Source organism: Pleurodeles waltl, chromosome 9, assembly GCF_031143425.1.
Source record: "Pleurodeles waltl isolate 20211129_DDA chromosome 9, aPleWal1.hap1.20221129, whole genome shotgun sequence".
Taxonomy (NCBI): domain Eukaryota; kingdom Metazoa; phylum Chordata; class Amphibia; order Caudata; family Salamandridae; genus Pleurodeles; species Pleurodeles waltl.
The window spans coordinates 93,974,484-93,998,715 of NC_090448.1; the positions used below are offsets into that span (position 1 = coordinate 93,974,484).

General features: G+C 48.6%; 1 protein-coding gene across 5 annotated transcripts in view; it reads right to left on the reverse strand.

The window, feature by feature from the left end:
- Positions 1–24,232, reverse strand: part of ITPR1 (inositol 1,4,5-trisphosphate receptor type 1) — a 1,104,774-nt gene that overhangs the window by 376,852 nt on the left and 703,690 nt on the right. For all 5 annotated transcript variants that reach the window (XM_069206352.1, XM_069206351.1, XM_069206348.1 and 2 more), the window contains one exon: positions 23,379–23,569. In XM_069206352.1, the coding sequence (XP_069062453.1) occupies positions 23,379–23,569 (191 nt within the window). The remainder of the gene's footprint in view (positions 1–23,378; positions 23,570–24,232) is intronic.

Here is a 24,232-nt window from a genome sequence, read left to right on the forward strand (position 1 = left end):
AGGCAGCCCTCCCCAACCCCAATGCTGGGACACACGAGGACAACAGCAGCAAACCGAAGATACCCAGCATCCATGGACCTCTGAGTGGATGCAATCGACAGCCGAGAGTAGGAGTGAAGGCAGGACATCTCCGGCAGGGAGGGGGCGAGAGGAAGGGAGCCGGAATGGAAGCAGAGAAACCATAGCAACATCTCCATCTTCCAAGCCCTCGCCACCCACCTGCTGTCAGCAGTGACGCACTTTGCAGCATGCCGTCTCCTGCGGCCCTGGAAGGTGAGCAAGCCCGAGAGCTCATTAAAACAACTCCCCCAGCCGCTGTGTCTGCCTGCAGCCCCCACCCCGACTGCCCGTGTCTGCCTGCAGCGCCTCGGCCAGCGCATATAAATAGACGTTACGTAACAGCGCTTTGTTGATTCCGGCACTCCAGAGGAGAGGGACAAGTGGAACCTGACCTTGTTTTTCTCTATACACTGCGCCTCCTGCTGTGCAGGTCGAGCGAACTTAAGGGGTACTTCACAGGGGGGAGGGGTTTCATGTCCCTCTGCAGTGCGGGAGCTACCCCCTGCCTCGGGGGTGCTGCCAGGAATCAGATGGGCTTCACCATTTTGCAAGAATGGTATGATATGAACATTTCTAGAGTGCTTACTGGCCCTTGACGAGGCGCTTAAGCGCTTTGGAGAAAGATAAAACAGTTTGCTGACATGACATCATAGTTCTCCGGTCATTAGGGAAGCCCTCTACGACATTTCGGGCTTGGTCTGCCCAGTTTACCTTTGGTTAGCTTGCCTGTCACTCATTTGTCTGCCTCTTATTCGTGTCCCAGATGGAACCTAGCCTCTTTACCATCTTTTGACTGGCAGGTTCTTTCTCTGCTTCCACTGCTTGCTTTTCAATCACTACTTTTCTCATGTGTTAAGCACTCCACGAGAGTCCGTATTTTAAGTAGGCATGTACTATTGCTTACTGAGTACGTGCACTTTTTATGTGAAAAAGAGGGCCTGCACTTCTCAACACTCCTGAAATACAATTAATGGGAGAGTAGTGGCAAACTGGTACTCCATACAGTACCTGCACTTCTATCAGTGCTTTAAATGGAAATATGGAAGTGCATGTGTTTTCCAGTCGCCTCCTTTGCGTACTTGTCTTCTGTATTCCGTGTTGTTCTGTCACCCTTGCGCTTCTCCCTGCTCCATCGATTTTGCGATTCCCCTTGCATACCTACCCAAGTGCTTTCTCAGCTGTGCACTTCTCCCCAACTGGTCCATGTTGCTCTCACCCTTTGCTTCTCGACTCCTGCCCTGCATGTTGCTTCCTCCCTCACCCTTCTCTCTAGCCTTTTACTTCACCTCCCCACCCCTACCTTCTGTTTGCATGTTCTCCTGCGTTGTTCTCCCTCCCACAATAGCCCTTCATGTTTTTCCCACCCATCCGCACCCTTCGTGTTGCTCCACCATCAATTAAAAAAATATAAAATAAAAATAAAACACTTCCACGCTGATATTTGTATTTACAAATGTAACTGTGAAAACAATGGTGTGCATCATTGTGTGTGTGGTGCACACATTTCCAACCTGCGCCTCAGTGTCTTTTTTTGTTATCTTTGGCCATGCCGCACTGCATCGGAGATGCACCACAGCATGGGTAAAAACAATTAGCAAAGCCAATAGGCCCTAAAGGTGAGACCCATTGGCTTTGCCCAAAGGACGCACTCAGCATACTCTGTGGAGTTCTCTATCCAATCAAATCAGCCTGTGTACTCATGGAAGACACTTCACACTTCTAATTACTCGACATGAGAAGCTAGAGACCCAAAGCAAATTAGCCTCCAGGAGCTTTAGAGAGGGAAAGGCACCTGCTATCTTTTGTGCCCGGGACAAAGAAATGGATTCTAAGATTTAGAAAGCTGCCCTCCTGTGTAACGACAGGGACACACCAAGCAGCAAGAGTCCTTTTCCTGAACGTACCCAGTTGACCAGTGGCAAATGGACCTTGACTGGATCCTGCTGGTTGAACTCTGTCAGACACCATGTGAATCTTTAAGTGCCTTCCCTAGGGGCCTGGGGGGCTTTAGAAGTGTACTTCTGAGGTGGATTGGGACTTAAGTGACCAAAGTCAGAATGTACAAAACTAGTTGGCGTTTATCCAACACAAGATTCAACACAGTCAACGTCATATTGTGCCTGCGTCCCGGTCTACAGAAAACAATAACAATCACTGGTGCAATGTGCTTTTTGGCACTATTGCTACTTAAAAATAAATATCTCTGGCTGCCCTTAATCGATTTTGGTGATTACATTTGGCTCTCTTTCTAGCTTGGTTTAGGATTTTTATTCTTTTGCTTTTTGACTATTACTGTTTGGTACTGCATAAATACACGGGCGGCTGGCCCATGGCTGAGACCTCCTGACAGGGTCAAAAGGAGGGCCTCGATGTACTTTGCAGGGGGTCCCCCCTCAAGTTTCGTTACACCACTGCCCCTCCTCCTCACCAAAAAAAAACATTCTTACAGTGTCTATCATACCGTGATCACTTTTAGTATGTAGAATGTAGTTAAGTCTTTGCTAGACTTCAGTCCTTCTATGGAGCTGGCATAGCAGATGTGATTCAGGAGCGTTTCCTCATGCACAGTACAAGATCCTAAGTAGTTTGTTTAAAATGTACACAAGCAGAGATACACCACCAATCAATCAATCAATCAATACATTCGTAAAGCACGCTACATACCCGCAAGGGTCTCAAGGCGCTGGGGAGGGGGGGTGCTACTGGTCGAAGAGCCAGGTCTTGAGGAGTCTTCTGAAGGCCAGCAGGTCCTGGGTCTGTCGTAGGATGGTGGGGAGAGTGTTCCAGGTTTTGGCGGCGAGGTAGGAGAAGGATCTGCCACCGGCGGTGGTTTTTCGGATGCGGGGGACTGTGGCGAGGGCGAGGTTGGCTGAGCGGAGGCTTCGGGTGGGGGTGTGGAAGCTGAGTCGGTTGTTGAGGTAGGTGGGTCCGGTGTTGTGCAGTGCTTTGTGTGCGTGGATCAGGAGCTTGAAGGTGATCCTTTTGTTGATGGGGAGCCAGTGCTGGCCTCTCAGGTGGAGTGTGATGTGGCTGCGGCGGGGGACATCGAGGATGAGTCGGGCCTAGGCGTTCTGGATGCGTTGGAGTCGTCTCAGGAGCTTGTTTGTAGTTCCTGAGTAGAGGGCGTTTCCGTAGTCGAGTCTGTTGGTGATGAGGGCCTGGGTAACGGTTTTTCTCGTGTCGAGGGGGATCCATTTGAAGATCCTGCAGAGCATACGGAGGGTGTTGAAGCAGGACGCGGAGACGGCGTTGACTTGCCTGGTCATGGAGAGAGTGGAGTCGAGGATGACCCCCAGGTTGCGTGCGTGGTCCATGGGTTCCGGGGCTGTGCCTAGTGACGTGGGCCACCAAGAGTCGTCCCAGGCTGATGGGGTGGGTCCGAGAATGAGGACCTCCGTTTGTCTGAGTTCAGCTTCAGTCTGCTGTCCTTCATCCAGTCGGCTACGGCCTTCATTCCTCGGTGGAGGTTAGCTTTGGCAGTGTGGGGATCTTCGGTGAGGGATATGATCAGCTGGGTGTCGTCAGCAAAGGAGATGATGTTGAGGTTGTGTTGTCGTGCGACGTGGGGGGCCATGTAGATATTGAACAGTGTCGGGCTGAGGGAGGATCCCTGTGGGACGCCGCAGATGATCTCGGTGGTTTTGGAGCGGAAGGGTGGGAGGCGGACGCTCTGGGTTCTGCCGGAGAGGAAGGATGTGGTCCAGGCCAGGGCCTTCTCTTGGATACCGGCGTCATGGAGGCGTGCTGATAGGGTGCGGTGGCAGACCGTGTCAAAGGCTGCTGATAGGTCCAGGAGGATGAGGGCGGCTGTTTCTCCTTTGTCCATCAGGGTCCGTATGTCGTCAGTGGCGGCGATGAGGGCGGTCTCGGTGCTGTGGTTACTGCGAAAACCAGATTGGGACAGGTCCAGGATGTTGTTGACTTCGAGGTAGCGGGTCAGCTGTTTGTTGACAATCTTCTCGGTCACTTTTGCCGGTAAAGGGAGCAGGGAGATGGGACGGAAGTTCTTGAGGTCCTTGGGGTCCGCCTTGGGCTTCTTCAGAAGGGCGTTGATCTCGGCGTGCTTCCAGCTTTCTGGGAAGGTTGCTGTCTCGAAGGAACAGTTGATTGTTTTCCGGAGATGGGGCGTGATGGCTGCGCTGGCTTTGTTGAAGACGTGGTGAGGGCAGGGATCCGATGGGGATCCGGAGTGGATGGAGTTCATGGTTTTGATGGTGTCTTAGTCGCTGACGCTGGACCAGGCGGTCAGGCGACTGGTGCAAGTGGTAGTCGCAGGGGTGGTGGACTCTGTGGTGGGTGCGGGGGGGTCGGGGTTGAAGCTGTCGTGGATGTCTGATCTTGCGGGGGAAGAAGGTGGCCAGGGAGTCGCACAGGTCTTGAGATGGCGGGATGTCGTTGGTGATGGAGCTGGGGTTGGAGAGTTCTTTCACGATGCTGAAGAGCTCTTTGGTGTTGTGTGCATTGTTGTCTAGGCGGTCCTTGAAGGCGGTCTTCTTGGTGGTCCTGATGAGTTGGTGATGTCTGCGGGTGGCGCTCTTGAGGGCTGTGTGGTTGTCTGGTGTTCGGTCGTGCAGCCATTTCTTCTCCAGCTTCCGACAGGTGTGCTTGGAGATCCGGAGGTCCTCGGTGAACCAGGCAGCTTTCTTGTTGGTGTGGTTGGTTGTAAAGGTCTTGAGAGGGGCGAGGGTGTTGGCGCAGTCGTTGATCCACTGTGTGAGGTTGGTTGCGGCAGTGTCTGGGTCGGTGGGTGGTCTCAGGGCGAGGGCGGTAGTCAGTTGGTCCTCGGTGACCTTGCCCCAGCAGCGGCGTGGTAGCTGTTGGGTGCGGTGGTGTGTGGTGGGTTTTCTGAAGGTGAAGTGGATGCATCTGTGGTCGGTCCAGTGTGGTTCGGTGGTGTGGTTGAAGGAGACGTGGGGGCTTGCGGAGAAGATGGGGTTGAGCGTGTGTCCAGCGGCGTGAGTGGGTGTCGTTACGAGCTGTTTGAGTCCGAGGTTGGCGAGGTTGTCGATCAGGGCGGTGGAGTTGGCATCGTTGTTTTTCTCGAGGTGGAAGTTCAGGTCCCCGAGGAGGATGTAGTCCGTGGAAGCGAGGGCGTTGGTGCTAATGAGGTCGGCGATGGTGTCACTGAACAGTGGGCGGGGTCCGGGAGGTCTGTAGATGAGAGTTCCTCTGAGGGTGGTGTTGGGGTCGGTGTGGATCTGGAAGTGCATGTGCTCGGCGGTGGTGAGGGTGTCATCGGTGTTCGTTGAGATTTTGATGGAGTGTTTGTGGATGATGGCGATTCCTCCTCCCACTCCGTTGGTGCAGTCTCTGCGGGAGATCTTGTAGCCCTGTGGGATGGCTATGGCGATGTCGGGTGCTGAGGTGGCGTTCAGCCAGGTCTCCGTCAGGAAGGCGACGTCGGGGGCAGTGGAGTCTAGGAGGTCCCAAAGTTCGATGGCGTGCTTGCGAGCGGAGCGGGTGTTGAGGAGGATGCAGCGGAGGTGGTTGGGTTCTCTGGCTGGTGGTGTGGAGGGTTGGATGCTGGTGAATCTGCAGTTCCGGCAGGTGAAAGGCTCCTGGGTGCGTTTCGGGGTGGCCCGGTAGCAGGGGTGGTCTCGTCTGGTGTTGAGTGCGTGGAGGGTGCTTGCGTCGTAGTGCAGTCTGGCGTTGCGGGTTCCAGGGGTTCTGGTGCTGGGTGCGGTCCACGCGCGGACGGGCGCAGACGGGCTTGCCTTAGGCGCGCCCGCTTCGCGGCCTCCATATGAGGGCGGAGGGAGAAGCAGCTGGGATGTGGGAGCGGGGCGGCCAATGGGAGTGAAGGGGACAGGGCAGCAGGGGCTCAGCAGCAAGGGAAAAACCCGGGGAAAAACCCAGGGGAAAACCCAGGGGAAATAACGGCGGGAAAAAAACGGCGGGAGAGGGACAACAGAGCACAGGGCTACAAAAAGCAAAACACAGGGGCACAGAATGAAAAAAACAAAGTGGCACAGAAGCCAAGCGCAGGGGTACAGAAAAAAGGGACCGAGTAGTCAGGCGGCAAAAGCGGCAACGGAGGTTCAACCCACAGGGGGCTGCGTGGCAGATGGGGGGGGGGAGCGACCTGCCTGGTGACAGGGTCAAAGGTCGCTCTCTACCACCACTTTGCGGCCTCCATATGAGGGCAGAGGGAGGGAGGAGCAGCTGGGAGGTGGGAGCGGGCCGGCCAATGGGAGTGAAGGGGGCGGGGCAGCAGGGGCTCAGCAGCAAGGGAAAAACCCAGGGAAAAACCCGGGGAAAAACCCAGGGGAAAACCCAGGGGAAAACCCAGGGAAAAAACTGTGGGAAAAGACGGCAGGAGAGGGACAACAGAGCACAGGGGCACAGAAAGCAAAACACAGGGGCACAGAATGAAAAAGACGAAGTGGCACAGAAGCCAAGCGCAGGGGTACAGAAAAAAGGGAGCGAGTAGTCAGGCGGCAAAAGCGGCAACGGAGGTTCAACCCACAGGGGGCTGCGTGGCAGATGGGGGGAGCGACCTGCCAGGAGCAATGGATGTAGCCATCAGGCTATCATTCTAACTGAAGATTCGAGGCAGAGGACATAGACATCACAGCATCACAAATTGCACAAAGTAGTACAGAACAAAACAAGTACAAGCAGCAGAAGCCACCAGTCCAGCTAGCAGAACTTTAATTTTCTATAAAATTAAACTCGCACACTTCATGGAAAATACAACAGGGCAAAGACCCCCCCTTGACTCATCATCACTCCCTTTTCAGCTATTTTGTTGTGGCCATTAATATATTTCAAGATAGCTGCGCTTTTTGTGATGGTTTTGTTACAAACTATCCCAGACAACTGCCCAAGACGTTCTTTATCACTGACTGCTTGAAACACAGATGTTGAGATCAGCCAAACAACCTATCCTCCATGTACTTGTAGATTCAAGAATACTGCAGAGCTATCAACTCCAAGAGACATCCCACAGTGTGAAGAGGGGGGTGGGACTTCATCCTGAGAGCCATCTAGAGGCTCTCTGCCTCCCTCTCCCCCCAGCATCCCAGATACCTACTCCCCCCAAACAAAACCATCCTCCAACTGCCTCTCCTCCCAAGACAACAAAGGGTCACACCCATTAATGGACATCAGTGGCTTATGGCCTCCAAAAAACAAGCAGAAAAGCCACTCAGTGCAGTGGTTTCCAGCTGTTTTTTTCCTACCACTGAAGGGAGCACAAATCGTGTGCCACATAGTGGCACCGTTTGAGTTGGTTGGTCTGATATTGCCTTTTGGAGCCTGGGTGGAAGTGATGTGTGGCTATGTGGAGGACTAAAGGCATATGGCAGATGGACAAAGAGTTGGACAATTGGGGTAACAACAAAAAGCAAATCTAATTTTTGAAAGCAAAAAGTCTTGCCCCATCCTGTTCGTATGTATGCGTGGTATATGTCCCCTACTTGGTTGTGTGGCTGGATTCTGTGCATGTACGGACTGTAGTGAAATGTGGTAGTGCATGATAGTCGAGTGCAAACTAAATAATTGTTCCAGTGCCCTTGTTAAGAGCAACATTGAGCTTCATACCCCATTTCAGCAAGCTGAAGGCCTTAAAATGCCAGAAAATACTGAATTATATACTTAACAGGAGAAGATCAGGTAGGAAATGAGATGGAAGAGGTAGGCAAGCCAAGAAAGAATACTTTACTAGGGGACACAGGCCAACTACCCACTTTACCTATGGCTTAAAACATATTGCCTGAAGCCATCTGGTAGCCTTCTTGGTCATGAAGCGAGCTTTCCAAGGAGGTTCTATCTGCAGGTGACATATGCATTCAAATGGTTAAGTAAAGCCCCTGTAGGGACACAAAGCTCAAGTAACCAAACCACCACGACCAAAGAGTTGCTAATCCAGAATGCGAATGGTCAGTTTTACCTTTAGTAGATTGAAAACAGCAGTAGAACACACTTCCATATGGAACAGTGATATCGTGGGCAAGGGAGTTACACAGCTAGCAAAAATGGAAAGCTGCCTTAGGACTATAAGGCGTCTATATTCACCTTAAGGCCACATCTAGATGGTATGTCCAGCTGTGAAGACCCCATCTGGAATGTATCCCAGTTCTAGAAGCACCTCCTTTGTGCCATGTTCAGTTCTGAAGACCACCTCTGGAGCACTGTTGTATTCTGCAGCCTTCCTGGGCATGTGTCAGATCACACAGTGCCAGTGAGCTGTGATTTGCCATCTGACTACTCCAACTAGATTCACAGCACTGCATCTGTGTGGACCTTGCGGCTCACGGAGGGAGATGAAGCAGCTGCGTTTCTATACAAACCCATCTGAAACAGCAGCAATGCATGTTTTAATCTCTCTCAGAACAGGAAGTGCAGGCCTGAAGTTGGACCTATCAGAACAGAAAGGGACTGTCCAGGAAGGAGTTGGAAGTCAGTGTGAGCCCTGGGCACACAATAGCTTGTCCACATTAGTGGCACAAGGATGACAGGCCTTTAACTAAGCCCAAGTGCTATTTAGCAAAAAGGGAACCGAACACAGTGGGGCCACAGGAAAAGAAACACAAGTGACTTGGGTACAGGCTGGGTGGCTCTCAGCGTTGTCAGTGCAGCGAGACTGAACCCACCTTAAATCAGCACAGACTCTTAAATCACCTGTCCTGGGCATCTCAGCTGCCTCAGGCCTGTCAGTCTCCTTACAGTCTGATAAGCAGTTACCCAGTAAAGAGTCAACGCCACTGGAACACGTCCACAGACAAAGTAGACTTGCAGCTGCTAAATACCCTCTTCGGTTGCCCCACCAATTTAAGGAGACCCCACTTTTCCATCACTAATAGAACAGATGTCCATCCGCCACATTAAATGAGGCCCCGGCTGTCCTAACGGCTGGCCCTGCTCAGCCCAATAATAGAACACACTACATATATATACATATATATATACACACATATATATATATATATATATATAAAACAACAAACAACCGGATTCTATCAGGAGGTGTCCAAGTCACACACTGAATCACACTATTTGTTTTTTTAAACTCGTTTTTATTGTATTTTTTTTTCTAATGTACAGATTGTATTTGATGTGTATAAATTATGTTTTTCGGGACCATCGGTCCGATATAAACGTACTTTCATATTGTCAAATGGTGACCAAGCACACACTGGCAGTCGCATTTTTACTGCAATAACACTGCTGTGCGATGTCACCACAAAGCGTTGACAGAAGCTGCCCGGTAAATGAGATGTGGTCAAATGTATTCCTAAGGCTCTACGGTGATGCCACATTTTGTGCCTGCATGACTTTGGACTAATAGGTGAACCTGCACCTCAGTAAACTGGGACCAGATGAGGTTTCATCACAGGAGTACTGAGTGACCACAGAGCACAGCACTGACCAAGAGGCTCAGTGTCACGTATGACACCTTCAAGCTACTCCTGGCTTCTTGCTCACTGGCTTTTGCAACAAGGCAGGCGATGCAAAGTCTCCCATATGCTGCACAAACCAGCTGCAGAAGACCATCCTCAAATATTGGGGCGTCCTGCAAAATAGGCGACAGTTGGTCCCCCTAGCAAAGCACATGGAAGTATAGTGGCGCCTATTTTTGTTTCTTTTTTAAAATACCATCACAGCCCCTAAGTTACTTCTGGTGAAGGCTGGGCTTCTATCTATCATGGCTGGTCTCTCCTGCATAGGCCAATGGGGCAATCTGTGCATCTTTTGGCAAGTGGGCCTATGTGATGCATTTATCTACCTCCTGCCATGCAGTCAATTTCTTGACAGAGATCCAGCCAACAATTTACCAGCAGTAGCGCTACAGCAACACTACAGCTAAGAACCTGCAGGTACAAAGCCACATGACAAGTGATTTCCAGGATGGTATGGCCATTAATACAGTATCCAGAGATTTGTATTTTTGTAGGGGGTTTCTAAAAAAAAAAAGCCAGTCTGTAAATAGTAACCACTTAAAGACACGAAATGGTGCTACCATGCATCTGTGACTTCTAATATGGTGCATCAGTCACCTTGGGTTGGAATAGGGCAAATATTGGACTTGCGTGAAAAAAAAAAAAAATTGATGAAGATTTTCACAAGTAGTACTTGAGTGTTCCTATTTTTGCAAAGGAGTTGTAACGGTGCGTTTTCGAGCACGCAATACCAGCCATGTGTCTCCTTACCCCTGGAGTGAGAATGGCATCTGCGCATGGACTAGGATTTAATTATTTTACAGATGAATGGGTCATTTTATGGAACGCACTGCTCATCACTATGGAATCTGTAGGCTTTCAGGATGGTAAAATTTGTCTGTGCTGCTGAAAGAGAAGCAGCCTGCTTTTCACCTATAACAGTGGGTCTTCGTTGTACGGATATCATCACAGCAGGTGTCATCTCCAACACCTGGCGACTATAAAGGTAAGGTAGATGCCTGGTTTTCTCTTCCATAAGTGTAAGAAATGTTAAAATTCTCTTGCTTCCAGTAACTTCCCTACATTATCTTTGATTTTGATGCTAAGGAATAGAAAAAAGCCGAAGTGCCACCCATTTGTCCTTTAGTTCCAGTACATGAGGAAACTGGTCAAGATAGTGCTAGGAGGAGGAGTTCATACTTTCTGAGAGATGAGGCATCCCTCTCACACACTCCCAGACACCTGGACTCCCCGATTGTTAGACCAAGCCTGCTTATTGCGATAGGTTCTTCTACCCTCAACAAGTGGTCAGTGACCATTACCAAGCCTAATATTTCCTGTGCATAACGCCCGCGGGTGGCTCTGCCTCCTCAGCTTACGACTGATCTAATGTTGACACTATCCAGTGATCGAGCCGTTCCAAGAGCTGCCTGAATCCACCACTGAATGTGTATGGAGTGCTGATCCCATGGCAAACCGCAGGGCATTATGGATCTTTCATGCCTAGGCACCTTCCCACAGAGGGTCCCACAGAGGGTCCCTTGAGAGCTCAGAAAGACAAGGTGTAAGCTTGTAGGATCTTCGTCAATGCCGAATAGCTACCGACTCAAGAAATTATAGAGTGGTTTCCAGTTTGCTGATGGAATTTCTAGAAGTCACAAACTCACTGTGCCGAAGCCTTCCTGCCTCAGGAAGGGGTCCTTAAACTATGCTCATATCTTTGATGCTTTCTTGTGGGACAATCAGCCTTCCTGCACCAGAAGCAACCAAGTGTGACAGTCCTTTCACCACCATCTACGGTGAATCCAGACATAAATCCTCAATCATCCCTAGTTATCAAGGACACCGTGTTGAGGGGAATGGGGTAAAATACTGAATATTGTCTAGCTGAGGAAGAAGAAATAAAGAGGAAAACGAATGAAAAAAACAAGAGAGAAAACAAAGGAGGATAGTAATAGAAATATCAGTCATAATATGAGCAATAGTTGGTACATTTTTAAATTGCAACTTATGACATTTGAAGTTTATCATTGTAATTAAAAAGTGTTACATTGTCCCTGTGTAACGGTACTTAATTTACCAACATGAGAAAGATGGAAGGCTGAGTTGACCTTGTCAGTGTGCAAACTTTAAGTCTGCAGATCACCTTAGCAAGATTTGGATCCTTTGAGCCATCTTGCTGAGGGAGGGAACTCTGCAACCCAAAGTAAGCCTCACTGGGTTGCAGAGTTCCCCCCATCATTTACACAGGGGCCAGTCGGTTCTTGTGGAGATAAACACGGAGTTCAGAACCACGTTGATGGCCGGGATGTGCCCCGGGCTTTACACACTATCGAATTTTGCACCATACGTCCTCCATGTTTATTCCAACATTTCAGGAGGTCCTTAGTTTCCAGACATATTTGCGGAACTGGGTCTCCCTCTGCCACAGTAAGTTCTCGTTGAGATTGAAGTGTTCCACCTGGCAGTCTTGGGACCCCCAGTGAAGGCCCGTTCCAATTCCAGGACGGCTGTGCTATTGCTCATAGACTCATCAGAATGCTGAGCATTTTTCCCCCTCAAAAACAACTCACAAATTGGGAAATTGCTTTCAAAAAATGAAAAGAAAAAAAAAAATGCCCCCCCCCCCCCCCCCTTTTCTCCCATAATATGGGCATAATTTTTCTTTTTTGAATCTCCCTCTCCAACAGGATATGTCCAGGGGTCGGAGATTTAACTAACAAAAAAAAAAACAAAAAAAAAAGCCATCTGATCGTCCACTCTAAATAGGATGGTTGGATGGCTTACTTCCGATGGCACCTACTCCTTAGGGCCATCGTTTCACAATGACAGAATAATTTTTTACTCACTCAGTGTAAAACCTGCATTCCGCCCACCTCCGATGCAACAAAGTAGCAGTTCGCCACACTCTATATTTAGCCCCAGAGGCCCACCTAATGTAAATCAGTAATGGCATTGCTCCACGTGTGAACAGTCCATCTCGAGCCTTGGTCACGTCACACATTCAACCAAGTGGCCATTGCTTTTTGAGTTGGAAAATTTGAGATTCACTCCCCAAAATCTCACTAAACTGCGCCTCTGGGAGGGAGATGCCGCCACCTGCCAGTGCCCAGGAGCTACGGACAAAGTTTCTGGATGCACAAGGCAAGCATCTGTGGTTGGAAATATCAATCAGAACAGCTACCCTAGATTGGGTGAATGACCCGCTGCCCTTTACGGTGGAGTTAGCTCTGAACACTGATGCCGTGGAAGTGGTAGGGCGGATTACGCAGCTGGCGATAGGGGAATCTGCCATCTCTTTGCAGGATCTGTACCTTTTAATTATGCCTAAATTCCGATAACACTGCAGACAGCTCGGTGAGATATGCGTCAATTAGAGGAATAGATCAGACTGCCCCTTTTACTCCAAAAGCTGTCTGCACACGGGAGCAATTGCCAGGAGAAGAGTCGAATTCATTAGGCACCGGCGGACAGTGCTTTCCCAACAACACACACACCGGGGGAGAGCGAGTGGGTCCGGCAGCGTTCCCACGCACTGTTCCTGCAGCTGCCTAATGGCATTTCCCACACAGAGGAGAGCAAGTCATCGTGGGGCGCCTGGGTGTTGGTGAGTTTACAAGCCCCGCACTTCAGCCGCGAGCCCGCACGTGCTATGAGCCGCGCGCACTAACACGCGTGGCCGCACTTCACAGGACCAACAACAAATTCATCTCACGGTTGTATGGGTGCGTGCACCACGGCCATACTCCAACACTTTACAAGGGGTGGTGGCAGTAGTAGGCATTTCAACAACCGGGATATCACGACAGACGCCTATATTCCAGTCATTGTTCCCAGTGCTTAATGTGTAAATAAAAACGTGCCGGTGCCCAAAGCCCTCCTCTGAAGCACGGGGCTCCTGCAATTAAATGTGCGTGCACGGGACACTGAGGCAGAGCTATCCTGAAGCCATCAGGGACCTCTTTAATCCATTTACAAGCAGGACCTGCCCCTTCAGCTCACTCTTGCAGCTTTCTGCTTTCTCCCTTTGTGATGCCTTTTCATTTTTCTCTTCCTCCGTCTTTCCCAAATGTGTCTTTTGCTTGCAGTAAACGCGCGAGTCAGAAAATAGGTGCCGGCCCTCAAAAATAAGTGCCTGTGCCCCGCACCGGAAACCACCGGCTCAAATCAACCATTGCTTGTTACCCGTTTCACTTTCCTGGCCCCTCATCTCTCCTGCTCCCTTGCGCGCTGAGGCCACCTTGCAGTGGTGTGAAGCGCTGTACAAACAACGTGAAGCAACGCTCTATGCCACACAAGCCTGTTGTAGAAGTCGGGGTACCCAGGAGCAGGACCCACTTAAGAGTTAAACCTTTCCACGTAGAACAAACGTGCCACACCCTCTTGACCGGGTCGACCCAGCATACTGGTGACACCAGGCAGGGGGTGGGTGTTTAGCAAGGGGCGCCCTGCTTTTCGGGAATTTTGTATTCAGGTACATCAAAAGTCTGCTTTCATACTCACAAGGGAAGGGCGCAATTTGTACAACGATTTGTTTTGAAGGGCCGGCCTAAAGTGTAAGCGAGTTGGCTAATTTGCATATGGGATGTACAGTGACTAAAAACGTGACGTCACAAAGGAGTACCGTAATTCTATCATGCCCATTACTTAAATCGAATTGAGTATTTTCCATTAACAATGGAACACACTACATACGCCTATAGGAAGTACTTTCTATTCTCTCTGGGTAGGAAGGTTTATCCATCTTAATTTTTTCTTATGCCATTTCTATATCATATCAACATTGAAATTCTATGCGTTTTAATGAAGTTTGTTGAGTCCGGTCTAAGTAGATAGTGCATGGGTACTCACAAACTTTTTCTCGGGGGCCAAAATTGCAGTATGGTTTGCGGCCGAGGGCCGCACTGAAGTGACAGCGGGGGCGGGGCTTAGAGGGGGCGGGGCTTAGAGGGGGAACAACCACCCCACCCCCTTTTTCAAAACAATGCTAAACAATGCTGTATTTTGAATCCAGGTATAACTACAAACCTACAAAGGGGACATTTTGAAAAACATTTTTATTATCAGACAATAGTAATCTTAAGAGGCATGGCATGGTAATTCTTGTGAACAGGATATTCAGCACAGGCCCAATGCAGCACAGTTTTCTCTGAGTCTGGAAAATAGGTATGTCAAAGGAAGACATACTATGAACTTATTTTGCACTTCATGTCTCTTATTAGTGTTCTGTAATCTGGTATTATGTCTGAAACGGCAAGCCTTAAGAGCTGATCCAGATGTAAGTCTGTTAGCTTATTTCTGAATTTACTCTTCAAAAGTCCCATTGTGGAAAACGAACTTTCGCAAACATATATTGACCCGAACATACAAATTATTTTCTGGGCCACTGTAAAAAGAACAGGAAATTTGTCAGAAGGCACAGTGTTCCAGAATTCTTCTGGTGCCTGCCCCAAAAAAGATGCTTCAAGAGCTGAGTTATGCTGCATGTCTATCAGCTCCATTTGTGCTTGCGGTCTTTTCACGCCAATAAGTTCAACAGCATCAAGATTTCGTGCACTCACCATCCAGGGGTTTTCAACCAGCCTGAATAGGGGGGTGAGGGTTCTGAATTGAGAAAATCGCCTTTTGATCTCCCCAGAAATTTCCTCAAGACATGCACCAAGATTTAGCGTTGGCAGCATTTCTTGTGCATTTGGAAACCTCTGAGTCACAGCCAACAGTTTTGGAAAGTGGGTGAAGTCAGCAACATCCAGTTGTTCTTTGAATAGCACAAGCTTACTTTCAAATGAGTAAATACCATTCATCATGGACCACACAAGCTGTTGTTTGCCTTGCAGCATCAAATTAAGAGCATTGAAGTGTGCAAATAGATCTGAAAGAAAATGGAGCATTAAAAGCCATTTCACATCCTTTAGTTCTGGGAATGTTTGACCTCTGCTGTTTGTAAAGTGTTCAATTTCAGGAAGCAAAGCAATGAACCGCTCCAGAACTTTCCCTTTGCTTAGCCATCGCACTTCAGTGTGCATCAAGAGGTCTGTATATTCAGCTTCAGAATCCTGCAGCATAGCCTTAAAAAGTCTATGGTTAAGGGCTTTGGCACGAATAAAATTAACAATTTTCACTGCAAGTTTTAGGACGTTATTCAGTTCTCCATGCTTTAATTTTGCACACAGAACTTCCTGATGAATAATGCAGTGGTAGTCTATTACAGGCTGTCCAGTGAGCTTCTTTTTAAGCAAAGATACAAAGCCTCTGTCATGGCCTACCATAGCAGGCGCGCCATCTGTTGTGATGCTAACAAGACTGTCCAGTGGTATGTGATGTGTTTCGAAGTAGTTGCAGATACTGTCCAGAATATCTTCTCCTCTTGTGTGCCCGTGCAGTGGTAGAAGGCACAGGAGCTCTTCTTTGGGATGAAGTGATTGGTCCAAATACCTCACCCAAACTAATAACTGGGCCACATCGCCTATATCTGTGGACTCATCGATGGCAATGCTGAAGAACGGTGACTCTCTGACAGCTTTGATCACCTGCTCCTGGATATTTTCACCCATTGCCTCTATTCTGCGTGCACAAGTGGAATCCGATAGCTGTAAAGCACCAATTTCTTTTAAAATGCTGGATTTGTTGCTATAGTTCTCAAACAAAGTTTCAGCTGCTGAAAGGAAACATTTCTTCACCAGCTCTGCCTCCGTGAATGGCTTCTTATGTTTGGCAAGCAGGTAGCATATTTTGAATGATGCTTCTGTAACAGCCTCAGATTCCTTCATTTGGCAAAGGAAGAGCTTCTGCTGGGAAAGAAGTGTTTGCTTTAACGATGCCACTTTTGCTGAACGCAGTTGTGAGTGCAATGGGAAGTTCTCACTATAACTTGCGTGTCGAGTTTTGTAGTGCCGTTCCAGGTTATATCTCTTAAGAACATTTACTTTCTCTTTGCAAAGCAAACAGGTAGCTTTCTCCTTTGGCCATTCAACAAACAAGTACTCTTCTTCCCATGCTGCCTGGAATGATCTGTGTTCACTCTGTATGGATCTGGGTCGTTTGCAAGGCTTGGTAACTGGACTGTAGGCCATTGGTCTCAGCAAGTTTGTGCAATGATTTTCAAGGGTCAGGAATCAGATTTTCCCCTCACAGCCAAAGGACCGACACTACTTCACGACCGACAACACTTCACGAGCGACCGATGGACCGACACCGCCTCACGACCAATGGACCAACACTGCGTCTCGCTACAGACCTCTGTGCACAACAGCAAAGTAATATAAAGTGATGTGTAAAAGGAAACAAAGCATACTGTGATCTAACAACTGGCAACACACATGCTGGCCTTTGCCGATTCCCAGAGGACCATGTTATAAAAAGTATTTTTTGCAATTATGCTTGCAACCTGCTAGGAATACTAGAGTGATAATGAGGCCAATGAATGGTATACGGGCCTCTTTTTAGAAACTTTTTTTTTTCAGCATGCTGGGTCACACAGCAACAGAAATCAACTGTGCGCGAAATGCCAGGGGCCAGATAAAAAAAAGTGTATTATTGTAAGACATTTTCAACAGCCCTGGCTCTAGTAGTATATTCCTACACTAATCACAAGAGCCAAATGGGAATGTTCCAGAGTATATCCCTATCCTAATCACAAGAGACATTTAATTAGATGCAGCAGCCATTTATCATCCGCACCCCTGGGAGGAGGAGTAAGCTGAAGGTGTTTGCCCATCACACAAAGTGTACCCCACTGGACACTTCACAAATGGTTTGATTTATATTGGGATTGTCATCTGATTTTTGGTAGTTTTCATGGGTGGGTGGTTTCTCTCTGGCTGTACTGGGTTGGTGGGTATGCGTTATAAAAGTAAGCATTATTGTTTAGAGGTTGTACAAACAAAGGTCTAACTTGGTGCCTAAGCATTACAAGACAAAGATACAGCAGCACAGTTCTTACCCTTGCAGGGTCCGGTCTATCACACACAGCGCCATCTGCTCTCACCCCTATCGCCATCTGCACACAGCGCCATCTGCTCCCACCCCTACCCCAGTAACACACACAGCGCGCACACATACAGCGCCATCTGCTCTCACCCCTACCCCAGTAACACACATACACAGCGCACACACACAGCGCCATCTGCTCTCACCCCTACCCCAGTAACACACACAGCGCGCACACACACAGCGCCATCTGCTCTCACCCCTACCCCAGTAACACACACAGCGTGCACACATACAGCGCCATCTGCTCTCACCCCTACCCCAGTAACACACACAGCGCGCACACACACAGCGCCATCTGCTCTCACCCCACCCCAGTAACACACACAGCGCGCACACACACAGCGCCATCTGCTCTCACGCCTACCCCAGTAACACACACAGCGCCATCTGCACACAGCGCCATCTGCTCTCACCCCTACCCCAGTAACACACACACACAGCGCACACACACAGCGCCATCTGCTCTCACCCCTACCCCAGTAACACACAGCGCGCACACACACAGCGCCATCTGCTCTCACCCCTACCCCAGTAACACACACACACAGCGCCATCTGCTCTCACGCCTACCCCAGTAACACACACAGCGCGCACACACACAGCGCCATCTTCTCTCACGCCTACCCCAGTAACACACACACACAGCGCACACACACAGCGCCATCTGCTCTCACCCCTACCCCAGTAACACACACAGCGCGCACACACACAGCGCCATCTGCTCTAACGCCTACCCCAGTAACACACACAGCGCGCGCACACACAGCGCCATCTGCTCTCACCCCTACCCCAGTAACACACACAGCGCGCACACACACAGCGCCATCTGCTCTCACCCCACCCCAGTAAAACACACACACAGCGCACACACACAGCGCAATCTGCTCACACGCCTACCCCAGTAACACACACTACATTAAAAACAAATAAATAAATAACCAAAGAGCCTTACCTGACTCAAAGCACTGTAAAGATGCCACAAATCTGGAACAGCAGGCAGGCAGGCGGGCAGCAGACGTGGAGCCGGTGACAGCAGGCAGACGACCAAAGCCCCGTAAAAGTTAGCTGCAAGCGCTGACTTTTATGGGGCTTTTGCTTCCACAGATCGTCATGGCAACGCAATAAACAATGGCCGCCGTATGTAAACATAGAGGAGGGCCGCGGGAGCATGCTCCCGCGGCCCTCCTCTATGTTTACATACGGCGGCCATTGTTTATTGCGTTTGGTGTGCGTCTCGCGGTCGCGGGCCGCCAAGTTAGGTCCGTGGGGCCGCTGGCGGCCCGCGGGCCGTACTTTGAGTACCGGTGAGATAGTGGCTGGATGCCATATACCCTACCCAGGGGACCAGATTATACAGGTTTAGCCATTTTCAAATTCATCGAAGAGGCCTGTGATCCATACTGCGCGGTTCCCCAAAACCTTGATTGCTTTATTAAGTACCTTAGCAGATGGCACCTTCTGGAAAGAGAAGCAAATTTTAGGCCTCACCTAAGACTTCCCACGCGCCATGTGCTGCAGGGAATTTTTGTTTATTAACAGTGAGCATAGAGCATGCAAATAGTTTACCATTGGTTGGCTTCGTCACTCATTTGCTTTGCTTCTTATTGGATGGCTTGTGTGGGCTTTACTCCCCAGAAAAAATGTGTGGATTCTTTAAGGCATCCATACACTGCTTTTGTTTTTTTTTGGTGCTTTTTTGCTTTTAGTTAAGCACTCTAAGAATGTGTGTTTTCCAGCTGTCTGCCTCATGTGCTTCTCGGAACCACGTCTGCATGTTGCTATCTTGCCATGTGCTTCTTTGCTCCTGTCTCCGTTTTGCTGTATACTTCTCTCCTGCCTCATCTGTGTTGCTCTCGCCTTATTCTTCTCTGCCCTCCAGTCTCCATACTGCTTCACCCTGTGTTGCTTCATCCTGCCGCGTTAGGGAGATACCCTCTCTTCCCCAATGCTCCTTGTTCCTCTGCCGCACTGTGTACTTCTCTCCCATTCCTATATAGATTCCATCCCGACTTGTTTCTTCTATCTCCGTGTTGCTCTGTCTTGCTGTGGATCTGTGCTCCCTGTGTAGCTCTCCCTTACTGTGTGCCGCTATCTCTGGTGTTTCCATTCCCTGTGTAGCTTCCCCCAACCTATGCCCCCCACTTTGTTTCACTGCCTGCATCCCCCATTTTGCTTCCCCAACTGCATCCCCCATTTTGCTTCCCTGCCCCCCTCCCAGCTTCGTTTCTTTCTAGTTACCAATCCAGCTCCACCACAGCGGGTACATAGCCCAGCTGCAAAAGGAGGAGGATTATGCACGGGGCTAGCTACCCCACCATGTAAAATAATACTAGCTACAGAAATGTCAAAAGACAGCTCAGTCTTAGGGAAAGAGGAATCTCCTTCACAGAGAAGGTCGAAGGCAGAGATCCCTGGAAGCCGGAAAGCTGATTCACCTGCTTCCGATCAAGACAAGTTCCATCAGGACATGGAACGTGAGGCCCATGTATGAGACAGGCAAGACAGCACAAGTGGCAGGGGAGATGAAAAAAAAAAAATATATGCAACATTGCCCTGCTTAGCTTCAGCAAGACCAAATTGAAAGTCAGGAAAAAAAAAGACTGTCTCCAGAAGGAATGCTGCTGTATTCTGGAAAGAGAATGTCCCACAAACTCAGGGAGTAGCACTTATGCTAACGCCAGCAGTCAACAGAGTCCTGATTGGACTGGAAGCCCACAGACACAGAATCGCAGTCAACTTCTGCACAAAGAAAAAGAGGGTACATGCATGTTATCAAATGCTATGCACCTGCAAACAACAACAAAGAGGAAAAATAATTTTTTTACAACAGACTAGTCCATTCTAGAGAAATGCCGTGAGAGAGGCATCAACATACTGATGCGGGACCTCAATGTAAAGATGAAGCACAAACACTCAATACGAAGTAGTCACAGACAACTGTGGCTTTGGTGATACGAACAAGAATGGTGAAAGGCTTGCAGATCTCTGCGCCCGGAACAGTCTGATGCTAGGTGGTAGTTTATTCCCACACACAAGAATACTCAAGGCAACATGGGTGTCACCAGACCATTCGAGAGAATCAGATTGACTGTCAGCATTGCCAAGAATTTCCAAGTTCCCTGCAGGATGTGTGAGGAGAGGAGCAGACACCGCGTCAGACAATCACCTTGTCGTGGCCAGGCTAATGCTAAAGCTGAAAAAGCACAAATGGAATCAAACTAACACCAGCGACATACCACCACCCTCCTCAAAGATGTACAGAAACATGAACACTCAGTCACCCTCAGTAATGAGTTTCAAGGCCTACAAGAACTAGAGGGTGACAGAGATCCGGTAGAAAGTCAGTGGAAGAAGATCAGATAAACAGTGACAACTTGCCAGGACGCACTCGGTCCCAAGAAACATCTGCATAAAGATTTGATCTCCATGAGTTTCTGCAAAATCCAAAAGAGAAAACAAAGGAAAGCTGCAGTCAACACCAAATGAAGAACACAAAAAGCAAAAGCTCAGGGAAAATACACCAAAACCAACAAGAAAGCAAAGCAGCTTAAAAACAAACAAGCTACGATTTATCAATGGTCTTGCTGCAGAAGCCCAGGAAGCAGCAAGCCATGTAAACTTGAAAAGACTAATATAACAAGGAAACTAAGCCAAAAAGACCTGTGAAAAAAAGCTGGGAAAACGATCATGAGCAACGAAGGCCAACAACAAAGATGGGTGGAGCACTTTGAATAACTGCTGAACCAGCCTGTGCCTCAGTCTCCACCCGACATACAGCCAGCTGAAAAGGACTTGCCAATCGACTGCAGCAGACCAACTATTGAAGAAATACAGCAAGCCATCAAACATAGGAGAAATTGGAAGGTAGCAGGACCCAACAACATTCCTGCAGAGGTAGCAGTAAACCGGTTCCATCCCATGTTTGGAAGGATTTGGGAAGACGAAAAGCTGCTGTCAGACAGGAAGCAGGGTTATCTCATCAAGATCCCCAAGAGAGGTGGCCTGAGAAACTGCACAAACTACAGAAGGATAACTATCAACCCCAGGCAAAGTGTTCAATAGAGTCATCCTGAACATAATGAAGGACCACGTCAATGCTCAGTGTCAAGATAAGCAAGCTGGCTTTCAAAAAGAGATCCACTGCACATCATCATTGAGCAGTCGATGGAATGGAATTCTCCCCACTGCAAACTTCGACTGTGAGAAGGCATTCAACAGCATGGACAGAGACCCCCTTTGGAAACTTCTCCGCTACTATGGTGTGCCCGATAAACTTGTAAGAATCTTCAAGAACTGTTATGAAGTAATGACCTGAAAGATAGTCCATGGCGGACAACTCATGGAAGCCTTCCAAATGAGGACTGGCATCCACCAGGGTTGTTTGTTCTCACCTTTTGTCGTCCTGCTGGCCATAGACAGGATCATTAAGACAACCAGAAAGAAGAAGAAATGGGATCCAGTGGACACCTTGGATGCAGTTTGATGCCCTGGAGTTTGCAGATGACTTGGCCCTACTCTCCCACAGTCATCTGCAGACAAAAGAGAAGACCAACAAGATGATAGCTACATCAGCACAACTTGGCCTCAACATTCAGAGAGGAAAACACCAAGATCCTGAAAGTTAACATGGCCAGCACAACTGCAGTCACTCTTGCAGGGGATGCACTGGAGAAGTTGAGGCTTATATCTACCTGGGCAGTGTCAGACAAGCAGGATGGCACAGACACGGACATCAAGGCAAAAAAACAGCAAAGCAAGGCCTGACTACTTTCAGCTGAAGAAGATCTGGACCTCCAAGGACCAAACGCTGAAAATCAAGATCAGGCTGGTTAACAACAATGTAAAATCGGTCCTTCTGTATGGAGCAGAAATCTGTAGGACAACAGTGACCACCACCAACAAAGTCCATACTTTGACCCGCCTGAAGCAAATCCTCTGGCCAAACACCATTAGCAACAACGACCTATGGCAGCACCCTTTCCAACGCCCTGAAAAAATAAAGAAGACGCTGGGGATGGATAGGCCACACCCTCTGCAAACCCTTATCAATCAATACCAGGCAAGCCTTGACTTGGAACCCTTAAAAAAAAAAAAAAAAAAAAAAAAAAAGAGGAAAGCCAAGAAATTACTGGCACTGAAGCCCGAGGCTGACTGCAAGACGATGGGTTACACCTGGAGTCAACTTGAAAGAAAATTCCAGGGCAGAAGTAGCTGGAGAGTCCTGCTTGATGCCTTGTAGCCCAGTTGGACTAGTAGGAGTAAGTAAGTTACCAATCCAACTAGCATTAGTAACAAAAATAAAAAAGACATCTAATGCCTACAAAACAATTGCGCAGCAGTCCACATCAAAACCCTTCTTAATTTTTTTTTTAGCCATGCTGCAACAGCATTAAGAAAGCTGTGCAGCATGGGTAAAACTCACTGGCAGAGCCAATAGGTCCAAAGGCAACCCTGATTGGCATTGCCAATGTTTAAGTAAACCTGATTTGAGAGCAAAGCCAGCAGAGAGGATGGATGAGATTGAACCATGTTGCCAGAATTCAGCGATGACATGGGCTGCAGCATGTAGTGTTGCTTTTTTTAAAGCAGTATGTCAAACATTTGCTCGTGAACGAGCCAGTGTGGTAGTTTAGAACCAATGCCAAGAAAACTGCATATCTGACACACCATCCCTGGGGTTGATACTATTATAGTTCCACAGAAACTTTAAGGTCTGGATATCGCAGGCGTTCTTTGCAATGTGCACTGGTTAGTGTTCTTTGCTCCAAATTGTGACCCAAGCAAGGAGCCTTAAAATAAACTCAACAATCTAAAACAAGAACTGTAATCTGGAAAACATGTACAAAGTTGGTTCAGGACCTTCAATCTTGGTGAGGTGGCTCATCAATTAAACACATTAGACCATGAATAATACAAACGAAAGGAAGAAAAGGATGGTGCTGTTACCTGTATTGATGTATTCCCTCCTTCCAGCAGTGCAATGGCCAGCAAAATGCTTTCATGAAACACACGGTCACTAGTTGCGTTCATAATCAGATCAATGACCAGGTCGGAGGCACCTTCCTTATCCAGGTGACACTGAACATCTGCCAGCGTCATCTCACTGCGGCACAGCGTGGGGGAGCCTGAGCTTCCGCCTAGGAGAAAAAGACATCGAGAGTTTTTAGCCAAGGCAAAGACCGAATTCTGCATTGGCAAAGCTAAAATTATGTTGATGCAGAACCCAAATATTGTCCTTATCAGAAGAAGCCCTTGATATGTTCTTGCGCTGCACAGCACCACAGGTCGGCCATCAGGCTCAAATGGTACCTTGAATATGGAAGCAACAGCCATGACCAGGGTCCTAAAACCTGGAGCATGCAACTAAACTGTCCTCAGAAAAGTATGTGCAGTGCTCTGGATGTGAAGGATGAAGTCATACATATGTGCATGCAATGAGCAAGAGGGCTTGACCTTTACTGTACAGCAGATGAAAAACAAAGCTACCTAAGCACTTGTTTTTACCTGCTTGAGAAATACATTTGCCATAAACACCATAGGCATAGAGTTCCAGCTAGCGAATGCACAGGCACGGTTTAGATCAGGTCCCATATCATTTGGCCGCAAAATATGCAGCTAAGGGTGGAGTTACAAAAGCAAGCAGTGCTAGTTTCACTACTGTGCAAACAGAATGCAGATCAAAAGAAGCACCTGACACACCAGTGTGCGCAGAGAAGGTGCAGCCTGCTACAAGTTAAGAGCACGCCCCTTAGCGGAGGGTGCAGCAAGGCAAGAGTAGGTGGATTGCTAGAGTTGTCCAG